The sequence below is a fragment of the Siphateles boraxobius genome, unplaced genomic scaffold, assembly GCF_051911475.1.
Source record: "Siphateles boraxobius isolate OS27281-9 unplaced genomic scaffold, OSU_SipBor_1 53, whole genome shotgun sequence".
NCBI classification, from domain to species: domain Eukaryota; kingdom Metazoa; phylum Chordata; class Actinopteri; order Cypriniformes; family Leuciscidae; genus Siphateles; species Siphateles boraxobius.
This window is the reverse complement of record NW_027509175.1, coordinates 10,589,083-10,611,347: the sequence shown is the minus strand read 5'-3', so window position 1 is coordinate 10,611,347 and position 22,265 is coordinate 10,589,083. Positions and strand designations below refer to the sequence as shown.

General features: G+C 40.6%; 1 protein-coding gene across 2 annotated transcripts in view; it reads right to left on the bottom strand.

The window, feature by feature from the left end:
- Nucleotides 1–599: 599 nt before the first annotated feature.
- pard3ba (par-3 family cell polarity regulator beta a) overlaps nt 600–22,265 on the bottom strand; it is a 168,236-nt gene continuing 146,570 nt past the window's right edge. For both annotated transcript variants that reach the window (XM_077205378.1, XM_077205379.1), the window contains 2 exons: nt 13,916–13,986; nt 600–2,824 (listed from right to left, as the gene is read on the bottom strand). In XM_077205378.1, coding sequence (XP_077061493.1) covers nt 2,464–2,824; nt 13,916–13,986 — 432 coding nt within the window. In that variant the 3' untranslated portion in view covers nt 600–2,463. The remainder of the gene's footprint in view (nt 2,825–13,915; nt 13,987–22,265) is intronic.

Genomic DNA, 22,265 nt, shown 5'->3' with positions numbered 1-22,265 from the left:
GTAACATCTGTAGATTATTGTATTGTAAACAAATGCTAGTTTCTTTATCCATATTAAAACAATTTAGTATAAGTCTACGTAGTACATCAATACGTTACATTTTACAAGAGCAAAAAATGCTGTTGGAGAAAGAGAGTGCTGAACATGATATCCACGCGTGCCGGTCCTCTCCCTAAATAATGAAGATTAAACTGACATCATCACACAATAGATACAGTTCTTTTCTCTCTTCAGATTTGATCAACCTTTTGTTGCTCTCACAATGTATTATTCCCACCTAACATCTCTCTCTCCTCATCCAGGGGTAATTAAACTGAAATTCTGCACAGATAAATGCAAACTCTTTAATGCTAATTTCCTAATCAGCAAGATTTCCAAATAGGTCCATTAGACCCTAATAACTTCAGCGCAGCCCTCCATAGCTTAATTGTTAGAGGATGAATTAGTACTAATAAGCTGGAGTAATTATCAGTAATGTTAGATAAGTATGTTCACTCAGTCATCATTATGAATTTGAAGCTATAAGACTGTACAAAAGAACAATGAACACGAAACTGCTTCACTGAGGGATGTCATCATAACTGAGGTCATCATCAATCTGTCATAAACCAAAACACCATTTTATTTACAGAAAAAACATACAAATAAGGTACCAAAATGTCATATCCATTCTTAACTGATGTCATAACCATTTCATTTGCCGCAAAGTTGAGGCCTATAACATCTAGATTCATTTTTGGTAATGGCGTGTGTAGTGGCAAGACGCACGTTTATTTCCATTTAATACAACATTTGCACAGCTTTAAAAAAATTAAAACCACACAGTAAGAATAAGCAAACCACAACAACAAAACATTATGGTGTCATCCATGTTATTTGATTTCACAAGTTACGCAGACCAGCATCTTGATTTATATCAAAATAAGAACAAAAAAAAAAAAACTAATTTAATTTTACAAATAAAGGCTAAGAAACATTGCACAATATTTTATCTCTTCTGTTCAGTTTCATAATAAGGAAAAAAAATCCTTTAACTGATGTTAATAAAGAAAAACAAATAAAAAAAAGATTAAATTAAAACATTAAAATAAAATCTAATAAAATAAAAAAACACAAAAGATAGATTTTCCATAAACATTGAATGAAAAATGTGATATAAAAATATTATCGAAATCAACTTTTCAGTGACGAGACAGACACAAGATTGAACATCGATTGAATATCCATACATAGTATTAAGCTGATTAATGAGTAGCATGTGTACAAGATAAAAAATAAAAACTTCATGTACTTTATTCTGCATGTTCTCAGCATCTCCAGTTTCAATCTGGCCATTTTACTGCAAACCACTTCACTCAGACATTAAATGTGCAAAAACTGAATATAAAGTATAGGTGCAAAAAGTCATTATGTTTGTTTTCGAAGTTGGTTCTTAAGGGATCCTGATTTTACTGGATACGCTTCTTAAACATAATTTTACAAACCAAGGACACTGTAAAACAAGTTGTACTGCACCTAGGGGGCAGCGTTTCACACTACGATAAAAACAAATGCCAGGAAAATTTAAATCTCAAACCTAAGCTAAAAGTCAAAACAGTTGTTCAAGACTCTGAGATCAGATCAGACATTTGTGTATCCTCGCCCATTTCCTTGTTTTTGGATCCCAGAAAAGTTAATTTAATAAAAATGAATCAAGGAGGAAGGTGAGAGAAAGAGAATATTACCCTTAAAACACTGCACGAAAAAACACTTTAGGATTGATTCATAGAATAAAACCCACAAAAAGTTAATGGAGTGTTGTAGGATGACAAGTTTACTGCAAAGGCAATAAAACACAATAAAAATCTAAAAGAAAAAACAGTCTTCAACTACAAAATAAGTAAACTGATGGTACATTTCTTCAGATTTAAAAACTTCTCACCCGGGCTAGCATAAGGCACCCAATATATATAAACAAACAACTCTCTGGAAAAATCGTAAAGCAATCTGACATTTTAGCATAAGTAGAGGCTACCAATGACATCATCAACAAAACAAATGGTACAACTAGAGGCATAAATGGCCATACTAACCACAGCGGACCATCATATACACATTTGTGTGGTGTCATGAATTAGATGCATGCAAAACGTACATACAACCCTAAATGCTTTGTAAACATTCCATCATTCCAAAGCTGACTCTGGTGTAAAATTGAGTTGATGTCCAGAACTGAGCAATACACATATCCCATCCTGCTAATTAAGAGGAAAAATGGCTGACATCAAATTAAAAAATTCACAAAGTTTACTTAAATCAATCAGTAATCGATGACTTCGCCAAGTCAGTTTTGTTAGCTTTTTCTTCTCACAAGTCTAAGAAAATGAATTAGATTGTTCCTTCAGTGTCCCCTTAAATGGGCAAAATGACCTACTTTACACAAACACTTGCCTTTTCAGCACAAACCTACTTCCCGCTCCTCCTCTAGACAGCTCCGATTGGGTTTTTCTGCCGGGGATCTTGGTATTGTTCGTCTCCGTATGGCCCGTAGCGATCAGGACTGGCCGTCCGATAGTTCCCCTGGTTTAGCGTTTCATATTGGGGGGGTCTTCTGGCACCTGGGTTGGAAAAGGGAGGGATATCGTGCCTCATGGGACCCCTCTGTTGCGCTGGAGATGAAGGGTAGTCACCGCTCGTGGCCTCCATGGGTCTGGGTACGGGCAACCGGGGAGAGCGTGAAGGATAGTTGTCTCGATGGGTCTCGTAGATGGGATTATTTGGGTAATGGACGGGGTCTCTCTGGCTGGGCCAGTTCTGGTTCGGATAGTCATCCACAGGCATCCTCCTGGAAAACCAAATCCATAGTTAATGAAGGAACTATAGTAAGGCTAAGATTTTTAGAGGAACAGTTTGGTCAAAAATCTTCATTTTTTCACTATCATTATTTACCCACCATAATGTTGTTCCATATCTTTGTTGTTATTTTTTTCTATGGAATACAAAACCATAGAAAAAATGTTATTTCAGGACATTTGAAGTCATATGACTTAACTTAATTATTTGACTTCAGTCAAATTCAAGTCTTTATTCAATTACACTCTCGTCCCACTTTTGCTGTGGAAAAGTGGAAGATTTCCAGAATGTAATGACTTAAATTTTCATTTGTTCATCACAAAACTATCATATGACCTCAGAAGACTTGAAATATAGTCATAACGTGATGTATAGTCAAATATGACTACTTATGGCGTTTTTATTATGCGTTTTGTCTTTTCTGAAGCTTGGCGAATGTGGTTGGGGTTTTAAAATTCTCAGTATTTGTTCCAAGGCATAAATAAAAAAGCATATGAGTTTGTAAAAACAGGAGGGCGAGTAAATAACATCTAACTGGTGAACCAACATAACCATGCCACTCACTAGCCAAATTTGCCAACCAGCATGATTCTTCTCAAGCTGGTTTATCAAAGTTTTGCAGGTTAAGCTAGTCAAGAAGTCTTGCAAGGAAACCAACACACCATGATTCCATGCTAGTGAACGCAACAGGATCTTACTGTTGGGATTCGGCCAAAGATATATTATTCTGTCTTTTTTACAGGTTGGGTTCGCTCTTCAGCAGGGAACGCTGACAGCTTTGTTCTGGTACAAAATCAAGGAAGGTAAACCGCATTAGGAAGAAGGTAAACTCCACAACTGGAATATTTAATTTGTAAACTTCCCGCAAATTACATTTACATTTATTCATTTAGCTGACGCTTTTATCCAAAGCGACTTACAATTGCTATATTTCAGAGGTCGCACGCCTATGGAGCAACTAGGGGTTACGTGTCTTGCTCAGGGACACATTGGTGTCTCACAGTGGATTTGAACCTGGGTCTCTCACACCAAAGGCATGTGTCTTATCCACTGCGCCATCACCACCCACCCACATTGTAAATATGTAAAATTAAACATTTACATTCACTCAAAGAGAGCTAACTTTGCAAAAATAGGTTGTACTACTTATCATTTTTAAAGCAAATGTGTCTTGTGAATAATAAATGAAAGAGTTTGTTGTATGCAGTCTGGGAAATAAAGCCAAACAAGATAAAAGCTGCGGCTACAGCAGGACTACGTGAATAAATGGAGGGCATCTGGAGATAGAAGGGCAATGGATGCAATATGAAAAAAAAAAAAAAAAAAACTACATTATGCATTTGCATTCTTAATATTTTCAGGGTTACGGCCTACATTACATCCATCTACGATCCATCAAGCTCCACGGGGCCTAAAAAAATAAAAATAAAAAATTTGAACACAGGGGAGCCGGCAACCTTTATGTCAAACAGAACAGCAGAACGTGTGTGAAGGTTTCATGCATGCAGAGGTTGATGTTTAATATAGTTCACTCTAAAGCGTGACTGTAGTCCGTTCACTATTTCACCTGCCAAAGTTAGTTACAAACACAGAAGTGTGTGGGTGTGTGTAGACTGTGCAATGTACTGTGGTGTGTGTGTGTGTGTGTGTGTGTGTGAGGTTATGATCCGTCGGCAGCGCGTGTAGTGTGTCTGTCAGCTCTGACCACCCAAGAACAACTGAAACAGAAATACTGCAGTCTTAACCCTAAACGCAGTGTGTGTGTTCGTTTAAACGCTGGAGACAGATAAAGGCCAAACATAGCCAGACTCCAGACTCCAGACTACCAAATGCAGTTTCATTTTGTTCTTTCGGAGCGACTATGTCAACAGCACTCATAACACAAATGCTTCTATGAAATATAAAGCAAGAATACATAATATATACCCAATTTAAAATAGAATATTTCACATGCGTACACCTCAAACAAATATATAGTACAAAGACCATTTAGTCAACGATATATAATATATAGCCTGTACACTAGAATATTTGATGTAGACTGAATTATATACCCCAATTAGTGTACAATAAATTATATATACCTCATATACACTAGAATATACTGTACGTAAACCCTGGAATACAATTTAGACTGGAATACATTACACATACCTAAAGTGCATTATACCGTGAGATAAATACAGTGGGCTTCGAGCCGAAGTTAGTGTGCTAGATAAGCCATAATGAGAAATGCCGTGGGTTATGGACTGTATGCTGGCAGCTGAGGATTAAAGCAGACTTACACACTGATGCTTCTCCTCTGGGTCGGACACCGACTCTAGCGTGAGCGAACACTACAGCCATACCCTACAACTGACCCCGTGATCCAGTGACCTAAAGTAAGCCCAGAGGCTTAGGGTCACAGCTGAGCGAGTAACGGGTGTGTGTGTGTGTGATGGCCAGATGTGTGCAAGTGTTCGTAATTATGTGTGTGAGAGGGAGTGTATGAAAAAGCACATGTGTTTGAGATCGATGGACCAGCACGTGCATGTATGGGTAAGAAATGGACGTGCTGTTATGGTAAAGGTCATGTTTGTGTGTGTTATAACTACATGTGCTTATTTGACCAACTTTCAATTCACATTAATAGTGCGATGGAGAACACAGGCTTGTTTGGGAGTGAACATGTCTTTGAGCTTGCGTTTGTGTGGGAAAGACACAACAGCCTGCGGTGGTGGTGTGATTTAACATACACGAGTGAAAAACAAAGTAATGACAAGTCCTGCAATCCATCTCTCTCACACTAGCACTGATCAACGCTCGAAGAAACCCGCGTGCGAGTGAGCGAGCCGGCCGCGACACATATTTTCCGTCTTACGACAAAGAAGGAATCTGTTAGCATGAGCTCCCTGCACCTGCCCAAGACGTTCGGAAGGAAATTCTTCTCTTGGCTCCTAATTTGACCTCGACTCCTGTGTCTTCCCCCAGAGACAGACGTGCACACACAATGCCAAACAGCTGGTGGGTGAGGGCGAACAAAGGAGGGTGTGTTGAATTATAAGTAACAGGATGAAATTATGACCAGTCAATGAGTGAGAATGGATTCATGGACTGACTAAACAATAAACCACAACAAAAACAAGATCAGGAAATTACAGTTTGTGCGTAGATGGATAGACCGATAAACAGACAGACAGGTAGATAGATAGAACGAATGAATGATATACAGTACATACAGACAGATGATAGATAGAAAGATAGATAGACAATCTGACAAAATAGACTGACAGGCAATCCAACTTACTGAATAGATAGATCATTTGTCTGACTGAATAGACAGATATATAGACAGACAGACAGATACTGTGTCTATCTACCTGTATGTCAGACTATATAAATCTATAGCCAGTTGTGTTTGTAGAATTGGTTAGATATATTTCATCTATGGCACTAGTTCCAGACATTAATGCCGTAGGGAAAACAGGAGCTGATGGAGGCAGAAAACAAAATAAGAGTTTCATTTCCAAACACTGATTTCATTACGGCTCCTGTGTTTCAAGGCAAACAATGTTAAAGCAGAACACAGTCACTGCGCTTTATTTACTTGGAAGCAAAGCGGCAGCCAAAACGCAATATAAAGCGAGATGTAATGAGAGAATGAAAAGAAGTAACGGTAGTTTCTGTTGCCAAGATGAACGAACAAAGAAAAGCACACTCCTTCCTGATAATCTGAATCAAAACATCCTTTTCATAGAGGCAGAACCTCGCCATCTTAAATAAACGAATACTTCTTGATCACAATTTCACTGCGTGCTCTCCAGCAGAGCTGAATGTTTTCAGGAGTGCTGCTTTTATTGGCAGTCGCACAACTGGTGGCTTTCTTGACGGCTCTGTTGTCTGTTCCAGCTACATGGAGCCTTTCCTTTAATTTTAATGATTTGGTTTCAGGGAAACTATTGTTTCAAATGAGCTAATTTGAAACACATGCTGAGACGGAAAGATCCAAACTGTACTCAGTGGAGTCTGTTCTCAACCTCTGTTTGCAGACAACCGTGGCGTTGTGTAACCTCCTGCCTCTGGCTGATCTTTATCCAATCAAATGCAGGCTTAAGACTCAGACCGATTAGCCGGTGAGTCTGCTGGGATAGAGCTCCTCACCCTAATCCACCTCCTGCTGAGGGTAAACGCTGACGGATATGATTCTTTTGTATGCAAATGAAATGACCTAAGACACAAAACATTTCTTAAGTTAATTACCAGTTTCTCACATAGTGACGAGGGTTATGAGAGAGCCGTAAAACTGACCTGTTGGTAGCAAAACATGGATGTGTTTATATAGTTCATGAAAATATATTATTTTATATTAAATGAAATGCTATACAGTGTGTGGCGAACAGGACGGCCGAGGGACGTGAGAGAACGGCGCGAGGCCGGTGGTGCGATTGCTAATGAGCAGCACCTGTGAACCACACCGGTCTCGCATCTCTCACGGAGGAGCGGAAAGATTAAGGGGGAGCGAAGACGTTGATGATCGAGAGAGGAACAGGCCTGTGTTTTAGTTGTTCTGGTTTTTGTATTTGTGTTTTATTTTAGCCAGCAGTCGTCCGTGAGGGGCTGCTGGCGGTATTTTAGTTTGTTTGTTTTATTTTAAATAAAGTTTATTTTGATTGTTCGCCGGTTCCCGCCTCCTTCTTTCCTGAACATTGTTACACTGGTGCCGAAACCCGGGAAGAGGGAGGAACGCCCTGTCAGATGAGGCAGTCCTCGCTGCTGTGGGGAATCCGCGGTGCTATCGAGCATGGTGCGCGAGTCGCCGCCGCTCGCCGTGGGCTGGAGCCTGCTGCCATCCGCCGAACGAGGGGGGTAAAAGGGAGCGGGGGACTCGCGGCCATGGACGCTCGAGGCGGTGCGTTGGAGTGAGTTGCCGTGGGGACGGTCGAGCTCGCTGCCGGCCGCCTGGGAGTTGGAGGGGCGGCTGCCGTCCGGGAGGGAGCGGGTGAGTCGCCGCCGCTCGCCGTGGGCCGGAGCCTGCTGCCGTCCACCAGTGAAGGGGAGGAGCAGGGAGCGGGGGACTCCTGCCGACTACCCTAGGAACCCAAGGAGCCGTCGCCGTCCACCGGGCGGCGGAGGAGCGTCGAGCCGTCCACCGAGGGCTACCCAGCGTCACCGCCAGGCACCGCGGAGGAGATCGCCCAGCTGGTGGGGGACCAGATGGCAGCGCGTTGTGGGAACCGGACCAACATTTTTTTTTTTTCTCTCTCCCCTCTCTCGATCTGTCGCTCCTCATGCTTCCGTCTCCGTTTCCCTCGGCTTGTCGGTCCATACCCCCCAGGGATCGCCGCCGCCGGGGGGTGGGGGGGGGGTGGGGGGGGGGGGGGGGGGAGTAGGCACAGGCTCGTGGGTACCCCCCGGCCTGTGAGGGGCGATGGGGGTATGTGGCGAACAGGACGGCCGAGGGACGTGAGAGAACGGCGCGAGGCCGGTGGTGCGATTGCTAATGAGCAGCACCTGTGAACCACAACGGTCTCGCATCTCTCACGGAGGAGCCGAAGCATAAAGGAGGAGCGACGACGTTGATGATCGAGAGAGGAACAGGCCTGTGTTTTAGTTGTTCTGGTTTTTGTATTTGTGTTTTATTTTAGCCAGCAGTCGTCCGCGAGGGACTGCTGGCCGTTATATTTATTTTCGGTAGCCAGCAGTCGTCCGCGAGGGGCTGCTGGCGGTATTTTAGTTTGTTTGTTTTATTTTAAATAAAGTTTATTTTGATTGTTCGCCGGTTCCCGCCTCCTTCTTCCCTGAACATTTTTACACAGTGTAAACAACAACACAACTTACGGCGTGTTAACACTTGGCATGTTTGGTTCAATTATAATGAATTCTGGTGCGACTGCTCTGTTAGTGCGATTCATTTGAATAAGTGTGAACGCTACCATCTGAACCCTGGTGCCACCAAACAAGTGTACTGAGACGCTGAAAAGATGGGTCTCGATCCACTTCCAAACGAACTCTGGAGCGGATCGAATGAAATATGAACTTAACACGGACCAAAGACTTGTAAACGAACCAAAAACAGGACATGATGTCACAAGATGCGCCCCTGAAAAGGACAAAGCTCAAGCATACCTATTTTTTCTCGTCATAGTCGTGATGTTTCCCATCACAGTTCAGTACAGGCATCAGAACCGCGTCTCCTCTCACTGCAGATCTTTGTTTGTGTGTGTCTTTGTTTGTGTGTGTGACGGAGGGATTCCTGCCGCTGTTTTGACTCCTTTACATATTTTATAATCTCTTCACGAGTTCTCAGCTGGTCAAAATACCATCACATGTAGCTTCGCACACACAACAAGTGCATTTAGCCCAGAACACAGCATTGTTTCAGATGTTCGGTGACCAGGACTTTTTGGTCTGAAATAAACAAGCCAAGCGAACCGAACTACAAGTGTGAACACACCCCTAATGTAATGCAGCTTAATGTAAAAGAAAAAAAAAGAAAAACAACATTTCGCAAAGAAGAAACAGAATGCCACCTTTGGTAAAGAGACAAAATACAACAATACTGTAAAAACATGTAATGAATTATATAGAGTTATGTTAAATTACATTATAGAGAGAATAATACCTGTAAACTTTTTGAAAAAAGCTATGATTACTAGTTATTACGTGAGAGAATACAAAAATGTAATATAACAAAACATAAAAGGGAGTGGAAATTTCACGATGTTGCCGGCTTGCCGCTGACCAATATTAATGAATTATGAATATAATAAATGAACAATAGTGATGGCTCACGGTTAGTTTCATTTAGCATTCAAACCAGCAACCTTCTGCTTACCAGCTCTGAGCTTTAACCACTACACCACATCACCCAGCCTCAGGCCTGCAGCAAACTGAGTGATTGTGTGTGACTGCTGCATTATGGCTCCTACAGAGGAACACAGTATAAAATTGCTCTCTGTGACAAGAGTGATGTGACATACTGTTTGAAGTGATCGGTTTCAGCCTTAAGGAACTTTTAGAAAAGACAGAAGCAAGCACTTTTGCTTCTACGGAGTCACACATACACACACTGGGAGAGCGAGAGAGAGAGAGAGTAACAGCGCACTGGGAAATATATGCTAATGTAACGGAGCGCAGTCATTTGAAAGGAAATGGGCCTGAATGAGCACCCCGAGGGAACCACAGCACAAAGTTCAGCCCTGAAAAATGTATTTCATTTCATTTAAATAGTCCGCTCTTATGAATACAGCGGGGCTTCGGGGAGAGCTGGGAGCCGCAGGAGGGCTGAGGTGGGAGTTTATTTGGGGGGAAAATATCAAAACAAGATGTGGAGCATAAGAAAAGTCAAAACAAATGATTTTATAAGTAAGGAAAACTTTGTCCAACTTGCTCTGATGTCTCATTTGTAGGTGTTTTACAGGTCTAAGTTCTAGAAAATATACTTTGATGTGGCTTTGGGTGGATTTCTAAATGACTAAAGGGTCCAAATCTTCGTAAATTGCATGGTTTAACTACAGATTATGGTAGAATACCATATAGTGCTAACATATACCAATTTACTGAATGATTATCATATTTATTTTTTTCATATTTACAACATCCCTACTAAGATACTTCAGAGCATTGCATTATTTAACAAAATAAATGTGGTACATGTCCAAAAAAAACAAACAAACAAAAAAAACATGATAATATCATGGTACTTCTTGTTTTTATAAAAACGGGTGTCTCTTAGCATTTAGGTGCAGAAGACCTCAAAATGCAGTTTAAAATAACTTGCGTGAGAAAACTAAATTAAGAAAACAGTGGATGCTAATGCCTGTTTCTAGCAGCATCAAGAATATGCAACATATTTCTTTTTGTATTTGGATTTGATTTCAGACACATTTTGGAAAGAAATCTGTGAAGATAGAAGGATTGTGTACTTAATAGGGATGCACCGAAATGAAAATTCTTGGCCAAAGCCGAATAATAATGAAATTTGGGAACAATTCACGACCTAGAGAGCTGATTGAGACGCACACATACAGGGATGCACCAAATGTTCGGCAACCGAAATTATTCGGCCGAAAATAATTTCGGTTGCCGAACATTCGGTGCATCCCTAGTACTTAAGTATGTTTTTTGGCCTTAAAAAGATAGTTCAACCTCTGTTTTCATTCACTTACCCTCATGTTGTTTCAAAACTGTATGTGTGCGTCTCAATCAGCTCTCTAGGTCGTGAATTGTTCCCAAATTCGGGCACTGGTAAACAGTCAGGACCCTGTCTCACTACACATTGGGGCAATGATAACTATTAACAGCGACATTACAACGTCCTCATTGTACAACATCAGTAAATTTATAGCTGTAAACTGACTATAAATGTTGGCTAGATTATGTTCACTACCTGTCTAGCAAGTGTGTTTATGCTGGAATATAATTAAATAACGGTTTGATTTTTCAAAACACCTATGGCGAGTCATTATATGTTGTGATATATGTTTTGGTTTTCAGAATTTCCATTAAGAGAACATAGTGAACAGCGATACTCCCTGGTTTCACGGTGCATTGTGGGACTTTTTAGGGAGCGAAGGATTTCACGCACTGCAAAGATTTAGCGATTGAGACAGGCATTAAAATTGTCCGACTCCCTGATCAGTGGCCTGACTACTGAACTAGGGAGCTGATAGAGACGCAACCTTTGACTTTCTTTCTTTTGTGTAGCATATTTTGAAGAACGTTGGGGTCCAAACAAAATTAGACCCCAGTGACTTTTTTACTGTATGAACAAAAAAAAACGTTTTTCCTGTATGAACAAAAAAACGTTTTTTCCTGTATTACCAAAAAAACGTTTTTTCCTGTATGAACAAAAAACTTTTTTTTCAAAATACTGGTTGATGACAGAATCTTCGTTTATGGGTTAAAAACAAAGTGAAAATTGATAAAATGTTGTTTTATTGTTTGTAAACTATAAGAAACCAAGAATTCTCCATGTTTTTAGTGAACGTTTCCACGTCAGATCGCTTTAAAAAAAAGTGACCAGTCACGGAAACTAGGGACACAAGTCGGTTCTGGGGCATTTTGAGTTATTCATAGATTCTGAGAGTGTAATATCCAAGCTTTCCAACGATGTGTAACATGTGGAAATCTGATAATATTTGGAGAAGTTGTGGCCATTTTAAAGTAGGCACTTAAAAAAGCTCAAAGAGGAGAAAACGAGCTAAAGATTGTGCAGTTCTCACCTGTCTCTGCTGCTGGGGGTGACAATAGGGCTCATTTACATCTCATTTAGATAAGCCATACCCCCTGTAAAGCTCCTCCATGTGCTTTACAGCTTTTTTTACACTTCGAATGAGTGCACTTCTGCCGCACTAGGCGAAAAACAATTGTGCTGCCCCTCTATTTGCAACGTACCAGCAACAACACACAAAGACCAATAATGCCATATAGCCTGCATATAACGCGAAACCAGCAACAACACATAAAGACCAATATGCCATATACATATAACGCAAAACCAGCAACAACACACAAAGACCAATATGCCATATAGCCTGCATGTAACGCAAAACCAGCAACAACACACAAAGGCCAATATGCCATATACATACAGTATAACGCAAAACCAGCAACAACACACAAAGACCAATATGCCATATACATATAACGCAAAACCAACAACAACAAACAAAGACCAATAAGCCATAGGCCTACATATCTATAGCGCAAATAGTACGCAACGCTCGTGTGCCCAAAATGTCAACAATATTAAAGTTTATGTAGGAGGCAAATGCCTGCTGGCATTTTTCTTTAAGCAGTCATTTCTGCAATTTTCCAAATAATCACATTTCACCTCCTCAAATTACTGTTGCAAATCTCTTTACACCACTTTCTTATGTGCGTATACACACACAAATGAAATGTCCGCAAGCACATTATATCATCAGCAGGTTCAGCATCTTAAATAACGACTAAAGAGCAAATGAAGCTTAACTTACATTTCAGAAACACGCACGGCAGGCCTTCATCGCAGCAGCAAAGGTCTTAACTGCATCCTCTATTTCGATTCTCCGTCACATATGAAACAGCCAGCCACCGCTGTCAGCGAGCCGAGCCGCCGTATTGAAGCACTGAGGGCGAGCGCGCTGCGCCCATACCTCCGGTTCAGTTTCCCGAGCCCACGAAGTGCGGCGAAAACATTTTCGGTGTAACTGCCAGACGGTTCATCTCGTCTGCGACAATCTTTGCGGCATCCATCTTCATTGAATTTTGATATCAGAGAGAGCTGGCCAGAGCACAGCATAATAAGTAGCCATGTGGTTGACTTGGAGGGCGGGGGCAAAAGCGCCGGGTTATTCAGTATGGAAATACACACAGACAATGACACGCCACGCCCCTACTGCATGCTAGAATCTCCGAAAACAAGCCGATTTCAACCTCAAAATGTAAGCTTTTAAATATACCAATACTGCTATCTCAAACATGGAGAGGCTTCTTCGTGATTTCAATTAACAGATTCTCCAAAAAATAGAAAATCACCAATTTTGAAAAAAAAACTCTTCTTTCTCATTTTGCTCGAAAGTTGTGCTGCCGACTTGTGTCCCTGGTTTCTGTGACGGGTCACAAATCTAAATTATAATCAGAGTTAAGTTTGATTCAAATATGACTTCTACTGGCCTTTAGTATCACACAAAACTATTTTGCTTACACTATGACCTACTCATACGCCACAGTAGAGCCACGTCATATCTGCGTATGTTTCTGGAGGAAAATGATTGAAGCACTTAAGATCCCGGGATGTGAGCCAGGATAGCATTCCCAGCTTCCTGTCTGGATCCCGGTCCTTTGGGAGCAGATCAGGTGAATATTCCGGGATGAGGAAAGCTCTCGGAAGGCAAACACTCAAGATTTAATTAGGGAGTTGAAAGAGGATTAGACTGAGTGTGTGTGTGTGTGTGTGTGTGTGTGTGTGTGTGTGTGTGTGTGTAGGAAGGGAAGTCCCTCCACCTTCCTCCGTCTTGTTTTGTTGACTCTACGGATCCAACATGACACATATGTCCAGCGTATGGTACAAGAACACACAAACCTGGGTATAAGTGAAAATGCACACGCACAGGCTTACCTGGGCACGGAGGCATACAGTCGATCGACGTCGTTGTATCTCGGAGCCATTCGTGGATCAGGCCCTCTGATCTGCGAAGCACAGGAAAATCAAATAAGATTATGTCACAATCAGCTAATGTGACATTTAGATGTGGTTTTAAAGGTGAAGAGCATCATTTCTGTACACAAGATTTACCCAACGGAAATACAAAGATGTGTAATCACAAATAAAGCATGGATAACTATGAAAATTAAGTGCATTATAAAAAACCAGAGAACACATAAAAAACATGTTTATACATGTATATTTTTTCCCCCACACACATACAAGACATGTGCACATTTAATATTTCACCATAAAATTACAAAAAAAGATGTGATTTACAGCATCGTTCCAAAGTTTGGGGTTGCTAAGATTTTTTATGTTTTTGAAGAAGTCTCTTAATCAAAACTGCGACAAAAACAGTTATATTATTAAATATAATTTCAGTTTAAAACAACTGTTTTTTTTATCATTTTTAAATGTTATTTGTTTCTGTGAAGGTTAAGCTGAATTTTCAGCATCATTACTGCAGTCTTCAATCTCACATGATCATTCAGAAATCGTTCTAATACGCTGATTTTATATGGAAAAAACATTGCTTATTGTTATCAGTTTTGAAAACCGCTGTGCTGCTTAATAATTCTGAGGAAACCATGACATTTTTTTTTCAGGATTCTTTGATTAAAAGAAAGCTCAAAAGAACCACATTTATTTGACATAAATATTTTGCACCATTATAAATGTCTTTACTGTCACTTTTCAATTCAATCAATTTAATGCACCCTTGCTTAATAAAAGCATTAACTTCTTTAAAAACAAAAACAAAAATTACTGACCTGAAAATTTTGAACAGATTATTATTTACATGCAGAGTGAAATCGGTGTAAAATCAAGGTGTTCTGATGTTGAGAACTTTCAACCAAATAAAGAACAAGTTCAAGATTTTCCATCAGTGTGCACACCTGATGAACTTAACCAGATTTTATGTGACAATACCTATGACCAGTTGCAATGTCACAGAAGTGTACACTACAATCTGGATCTTTTTGTCACTTCAAACTCAAACTTAGGCCTACAACATCAAAAGGCGATACGGTTGAGAGTTGTAGTATGCATTGACGCTGGAACATACATAAATTCACATCATATCTATATAACACCTATAAATCAGGAAGAGGGAGAGAGAGAAAAAAGGAGTTAACAAGAGAGAAAAATGATGCAGCTCAACTGATTGGAGAAAAGAGGTCGCAGTGTCTTTATAACACAAAATGTAAAGTTGTTGTGTTATAAAAACATAAAAGACCCCCCCCCCCCCCCAATATATATATATTTTTTATATAACTACCTTGTGTAATGCTATAATTACCATTAGCATGAGCAGTTAACCTGATAAGTTAGCACAACCCTCAAACCCCGAATAGGAAATGACAAACATATTACTTAATTATCAATGAATTTTTTTGTTATGTTCAGAAGAACATTGGATGCATTATTTTCCCTTTGATGTCTCTTATGGTTTTGTTATGATTACAATGAACAATTAAAGCTTATTTCTCCTTATGCGACTATTCCAAAACTTTGCAAGCTTGTATAAGATGAATAAGTAGAGTAACCCACACAGCGCAGGGTTTAACTGTAGTCTCATATGACCGCAGTGGGATTGTGGGAGTTCTGCGTGTGGCAGCTCCTGACAGATGAAGGTTACAGGCATTATGTAAAGAAGGGCAGCTCATTTCTGAGGACTATGTGAGGGAAACGGTGGCATTTGTCTCAATGAGGCGTTTATAAGCGCATGTAATGGCGGCCCTCGGCTCTCCCCTGCATGCTAAGTGTGATCTTTAAACACAAAGGTGTCTCGCAGGGATCGAATGTCACCGAGAGTAAGAGAGACAGAGAGATGACGACGCGAACGCCGTAAAGGTCAAATTTAGAGAAGCGAGAGATGATTGTGGGAATGATAGACTGCTGCGCATGCCAAATGATCAGAACGATATACAATTCCCTGCTTTCCTCTGTTCGTCTCATTCTTTCATCCGTCTATTCTGCCCATACAGGGGATCAGTCTTACCCATTGTCAGAATTTACTCTACCACTCTCCAGCTTCTCTTTCTTCACAGATAAGATCCCACTTTTGTGAGCAATGACCACCCAGGGTTGTATGTATGTATGTATGTATGTGTGTGTGTGTGTGTGTGTGTGTATGTGTGTATCACATCTAAAACTAACTTTTTACCACAACTGAGTTGTGACTTGGTGACTTGACTATTCGCAAATGCTTTATGCGATATTACAATTTTGCGCATAAGTTAAATTTGTAACTTTGGATGGAAACATAGCTATTGTCTTCCGTAGTATTTTCAATGTTTACCGTCAACTGCAGAAGAGAGAAACTCATTCAGGTTAGGAGCGACTTGAGGGTGAATAAATGACTGAATTTTCATTTTTGGGTGAACTATCCCTGGATGTTAGTGCGATAAAACACTACCTAGTTGCTTCCATAGCGCCCGTTATTACAAAACACGAGAGACTCCGGCGACTTTAGATCTTCCACATTACCCACGTGTTTCTCTTCACTGCCCACAGATGTTATCTTGGGCTCCGGCGATTGATCTTTACTGGGTAATTAGCATTTTAGGCAGAGAGGACAAGACGTGGGCCTGCTGCCAGACGCTTGACTCCAACTGAGAGAGAGAATTTGAAACTTTGCCACGGCAGGCTTGGTGGTCTGGGCGAGTTTTACCCTGTGGGGTCAAAAAGGATCAACAAAACCTGCTCAACCCTGCTAAACCTCACCAAAGGGAAGGGGGGCATTGGGGCACCATGGCAACTGAGCTGCCAGAAAACAGTTGAGTCTTTGCGGTGCTGTTATCAGATCAAAACGGCTGTGTGGATGGATGAAGGGCTCGTGAGCTGCTGTGCATGTTGAAAATGTGCATGCTACGCCAGCGAACTGGACTGAGACGGCAAATACTTGCCACAACAAACGTGCAAACATTTGCAAATAGGCAAACAGCACTCATGCGTTCAGATGCAGGGAGATCAGATGGATGTATTTGAGGAGTTTGTTTAAACACAAAGACGCACATGTTGAGCATGAACAGCAAGGTCACCTGGACTCATTCAGTCACACCTTTTTTATACCTTGAGAACAAAACAAAAACAGACACAAGCAAAGACGTTTAGCAATAAACATTTAAGCAATACGTAAGAATTAAATAATATATAATTTGTAAAGGCCCAAAAAAACTATTTGGTCAATTTTAAGTTTTTTTTATGTTTTTGAAAGAAGTTTCTTATCCTGCCAAAGCTGTATTTATTTGATCAGAAATACAGTAAAACAGTAATATTGTGAAATATTATTAGTTGTCTATTGTAATATATTTTTAAAAAATGAATTGCGGTAAAGAGTTTATATGATTATGAGTTTATACGGAATGAACTGAAAATGCTCCGCGCCAGTGGACGTTTTTTCCGTTATGAGTACCTATACCATGCGCACTTTACTTTACTTTTTTTGTTTACAAATTTGCACCAATGCGGGGGTGGTTATTGCTTGAATGCTGAATTCATTATTATTCTTAATATTAAAAAAAACACAACAACTAGAAAAACACAACTAATTCTTTGCAGGTTCCCTATTAGCAATGAGTTTAAATCCAAAATATTGCCAAATAGGCACTTTAACATTTCGCTTTGGAACCTAATCTTCCGCCAATGTCTTGTCAGTCAGCTCATCACTCTTGTGACAAATTAAATCTGACTCCGGCTGTAACACTCGTTCGGCTCGCACTGCATTGAGCAGACATGTTCGGTTTTTAATTGTAGTGTCTGTTCTCTAACTGAACGAAATGATTGATATTACAATAAAACAAATCTAAACGACGGTGGTGGCGGTGCCACAGTGGGCAAGTGATGTAACCGGGGTTGCGGCTGAACACAGATAACACGACTATCGCAGCAAGCCTAATACAGGTCCTTCTCAAAAAATTAGCATATTGTGATAAAGTTCGTTATTTTCCATAATGTAATGCTAAAAATTAAACTTTCATATATTTTAGATTCATTGCACACCAACTGAAATATTTCAGGTCTTTTATTGTTTTAATACTGATGATTTTGGCATACAGCTCATGAAAACCCAAAATTCCTGTCACAAAAAATTAGCATATTTCATCCGACCAATAAAATAAGTGTTTTTAATACAAAAAAAAAAGTCAGCCTTCAAATAATTATGTTCAGTTATGCACTCAATACTTGGTCGGGAATCCTTTTGCAGAAATGACTGCTTCAATGCGGCGTGGCATGGAGGCAATCAGCCTGTGGCACTGCTGAGGTGTTATGGAGGCCCAGGATGTTTCGATAGCGGCCTTAAGCTCATCCAGAGTGTTGGGTCTTGCGTCTCTCAACTTTCTCTTCACAATATCCCACAGATTCTCTAAGGGGTTCAGGTCAGGAGAGTTGGCAGGCCAATTGAGCACAGTAATGCCATGGTCAGTAAACCATTTACCAGTGGTTTTGGCACTGTGAGCAGGTGCCAGGTCGTGCTGAAAAATGAAATCTTCATCGCCATAAAGCTTTTCAGCAGATGGAAGCATGAAGTGCTCCAAAATCTCCTGATAGCTAGCTGCATGGACCCTGCCCTTGATAAAACACAGTGGACCAACACCAGCAGCTGACATGGCACCCCAGACCATCACTGACTGTGGGTACTTGACACTGGACTTCAGGCATTTTGGCATTTCCTCCTCCCCAGTCTTCCTCCTGACTCTGGCACCTTGATTTCCGAATGACATGCAAAACTGAGCAACAGTCCAGTGCTGCTTCTCTGTAGCCCAGGTCAGGCGCTTCTGCCGCTGTTTCTGGTTCAAAAGTGGCTTGACCTGGGGAATGCGGCACCTGTAGCCCATTTCCTGCACACGCCTGTGCACGGTGGCTCTGGATGTTTCTACTCCAGACTCAGTCCACTGCTTCCGCAGGTCCCCCAAGGTCTGGAATCGGTCCTTCTCCACAATCTTCCTCAGGGTCCGGTCACCTCTTCTCGTTGTGCAGCCTTTTTTGCCACACTTTTTCCTTCCCACAGACTCTCCACTGAGGTGCCTTGATACAGCACTCTGGGAACAGCCTATTTGTTCAGAAATTTCTTTCTGTCTTACACTCTTGCTTGAGGGTGTCAATGATGGCCTTCTGGACAGCAGTCAGGTCGGCAGTCTTACCCATGATTGCGGTTTTGAGTAATGAAACAGGCTGGGAGTTTTTTAAAGCCTCAGGAATCTTTTGCAGGTGTTTAGAGTTAATTAGTTGGTTCAGATGATTAGGTTAATAGCTCGTTTAGAGACCCTTTTCATGATATGCTAATTTTTTGAGACAGGAATTTGGGGTTTTCATGAGCTGTATGCCAAAATCATCAGTATTAAAACAATAAAAGACCTGAAATATTTCAGTTGGTGTGCAATGAATCTAAAATATATGAAAGTTTAATTTTTATCATTACATTATGGAAAATAATTAACTTTATCACAATATGCTAATTTTTTGAGAAGGACCTGTATATATATTGGACATACACGCACTACATGCAAACTTAGCAGGTGCCACTACCAATTTAAAGTCCTCAGTAACTTTTGTTCTTTATCATTAGTTTTTGGTAATTAGATTCCATTGATCTGGGCGCAGAGTCAAAATCCATTCCAGAGGGAATTGGCAGTCTGGACTCAAGTGAAGTTTTGAGGTTGGACTCCAACAGGACTCAAACTTAGCATGTTTCTCAACAAACACAAACTGCGCTCAGCGTTTGCCACAAAAAACTCAAGCTGTGAGTGACGTCCCTGAAAACTCAGCTGTGGTCCGTCACTTGTTCAGCTGAGTATGTGTGGACCACTGTGGGCTGAAACTTCAACAGACAGATTCTTTTTTTACATCACAGTTACACAAACAAATAAAACAGCCTGGCACTATATTAAAATAAATAACTTGTGCACTTCATTAGAGCAAAGTTTATCAAATACAAAAAAAACTACTTAAAGTTTTAGAGTACTTACAGACTGATAGACATGTTTAAAATGTCACCAAGTAATGTTTACATAAATGTATATAATTTTCTTTACATTTAAAAAAAAATAACTTTCATTTTATGAACAAAAAAAGTAGCACTTCATTTCCTAGAATGCCATTACCTATTAAATTCCTCTAAACTACAATAAATTCTACTACAAATTCGAAACTACAATAAATTCTACTTCTTGTAATTCCAATTCAGTTTCCTGTGTTAAAAGCCAATATTTAAAAACCTATTGTGAAGCCCCTTGAAGGTTGCATATTCTCACAGGCCCCAGTTATGCGGCTATTTAGTGAGTCTTTATTTGAATGAATCATCTAATCAACACAATATCTTGGTTTAGTTTGGTTTAGGTAAGACTCCTTCAGTTTATAAGGCCTCGGTTCACTTCAGTCTGTAAAAGACATTGCAAGTTAAACAAGCTACTTTGGTCAAACTTTCCACAAAGCCGGCACCATACTCCACCTCAATGCTAAAACAAACACGCCTTAAACATGCCTTGATCCTATCGCTTGTTGATTCTCTCCCTGGAGTCTCTGTGGCCGCGGTGTGTGCAGTGTTCTGATCTTTGATGTAGTGCTGCTATTGCCCAGTGCCCTCTAACGTGCCCTGAAAAGCCATGGTCATGCCGCACAGACGGCCCAGGCTTGTTAGCAGCAGATGGTGGAACCATTTTGAGAGGGTAATTTACACACAAGGCTGTAGGAGGCTGGTCATGACCTCCTCATGTATGGAGCCCAACCCCGTGAAAGGGAGGTGCTTTTGCGGTCTAGTACTGGAGTGATGTGTTGTCCTCTGTACGACGTGCACATGGATTGTTGTGTATGATACTAGGATTTTTTTTTAAATGACACAAATACATTGGATATTTTGTCCCTTTCACATCATCGACAACTGAAGTTTCATACACTTAAACTTCAAGAGGCGTCTAAAAGTGCTGATTTGTCATAACTCTGGAACTGTTCCAATTCTGTGATTCTATGGTCCAATGCTATCAACATTTGATTTTTATATTATATTATATATTTAAGTATATAATATAATACATATTATATCTTAATCCTAATATAACATTCTAATAAAGTACGTATTATTGGAAGATCTGGTGTTTTTAACCTAATCGGTTAAGTGATTCAATGACTCACTCATAAATACTTGCTTTATTTCTGAATGATTCAGAGTTTTTAAACGAATCAGATGAATGAGTCACGAGTGATTTGTCGTCACCTACTGCCGTAGCTATGTAACCAGCAGAAAGATTCACTGTAAAATCCCACCACTAATACACAGACTGACAGTCTGCAAACAGTGCAAGGTTTAACTGCATATAGACACATTTAGAAAATGTTAGGGAAGTGAAAACTATAAATGGGGCTTTTTATAAAAACATAGTAACTGTTTAAATTGCCATAATCTGCCACCAAAGTGCAAAACATGTTTAAGTCCAAATAAAGAATTCGGGTCACAGTTATTATTCTGTCCTTGCTCATTCCTCCCCTGAGGTCCTCTGACTGCTCCCTCCCACCGCTCTTTTCTTTCTGTTTTAGTGGCTTCATTCAGATTCCTAACCCGTGTTTCCTGCTCTGAAACAAAGGCTAAGGCTCTGTGATACGAGTTGGCCTTCCTGCAAGGCTCGTCTTTGACCTACCAGAGAAGGTGTGACCTGCTTGCTAGAGCAAAGAGGAGTCGAGGCCTTTTGTTCCTCGTCCATCCCTGCCTTTCTCACTTTCTTTCACTCTTAATCTGTCTCCGTGAACTCATGCTGATATGTTTTGACAACCCAGGAACCTGGTTTTAGGATTTGGGATTATTTGTCGGTTCTGCAGAGAGCCACCTAGTCGCCGTCACTCAATCTTTTTACACTCCGCCGTCACGGCTGCCCGTCAAGCCGGTGTGTGTGTTTGGAGATGCAGATGCTGGCTTAATTAGTCCTGACAGGGCCAGGATGCTCATCTCAAGCTGTTCTGTTTCGAGGAAGAGAGGATAACAATCTGAATGACAACCGTCTTAATTTTCTATCTTCTCTCTCATTCCGTTACTTTTCTTTCAGTCTCTGCATCTGCCCTGTCTCCTCAAAGGATGTTCAATGGGATTACTAAGGCATTATGGGTAGTTGCAAGGATGTTTTATGTGGTTACTAGGGTATTTTTGGTGGTTGAAATGGTTTTCCTGGTAGTAGTTAGGGTGTTCTGTGTGGTTACTTACAGGACCAGAAGAGCCCAACCCAAACTCTGTATTGGTGCTTTTCCACTGCTTGGTACGGCTCGGTAC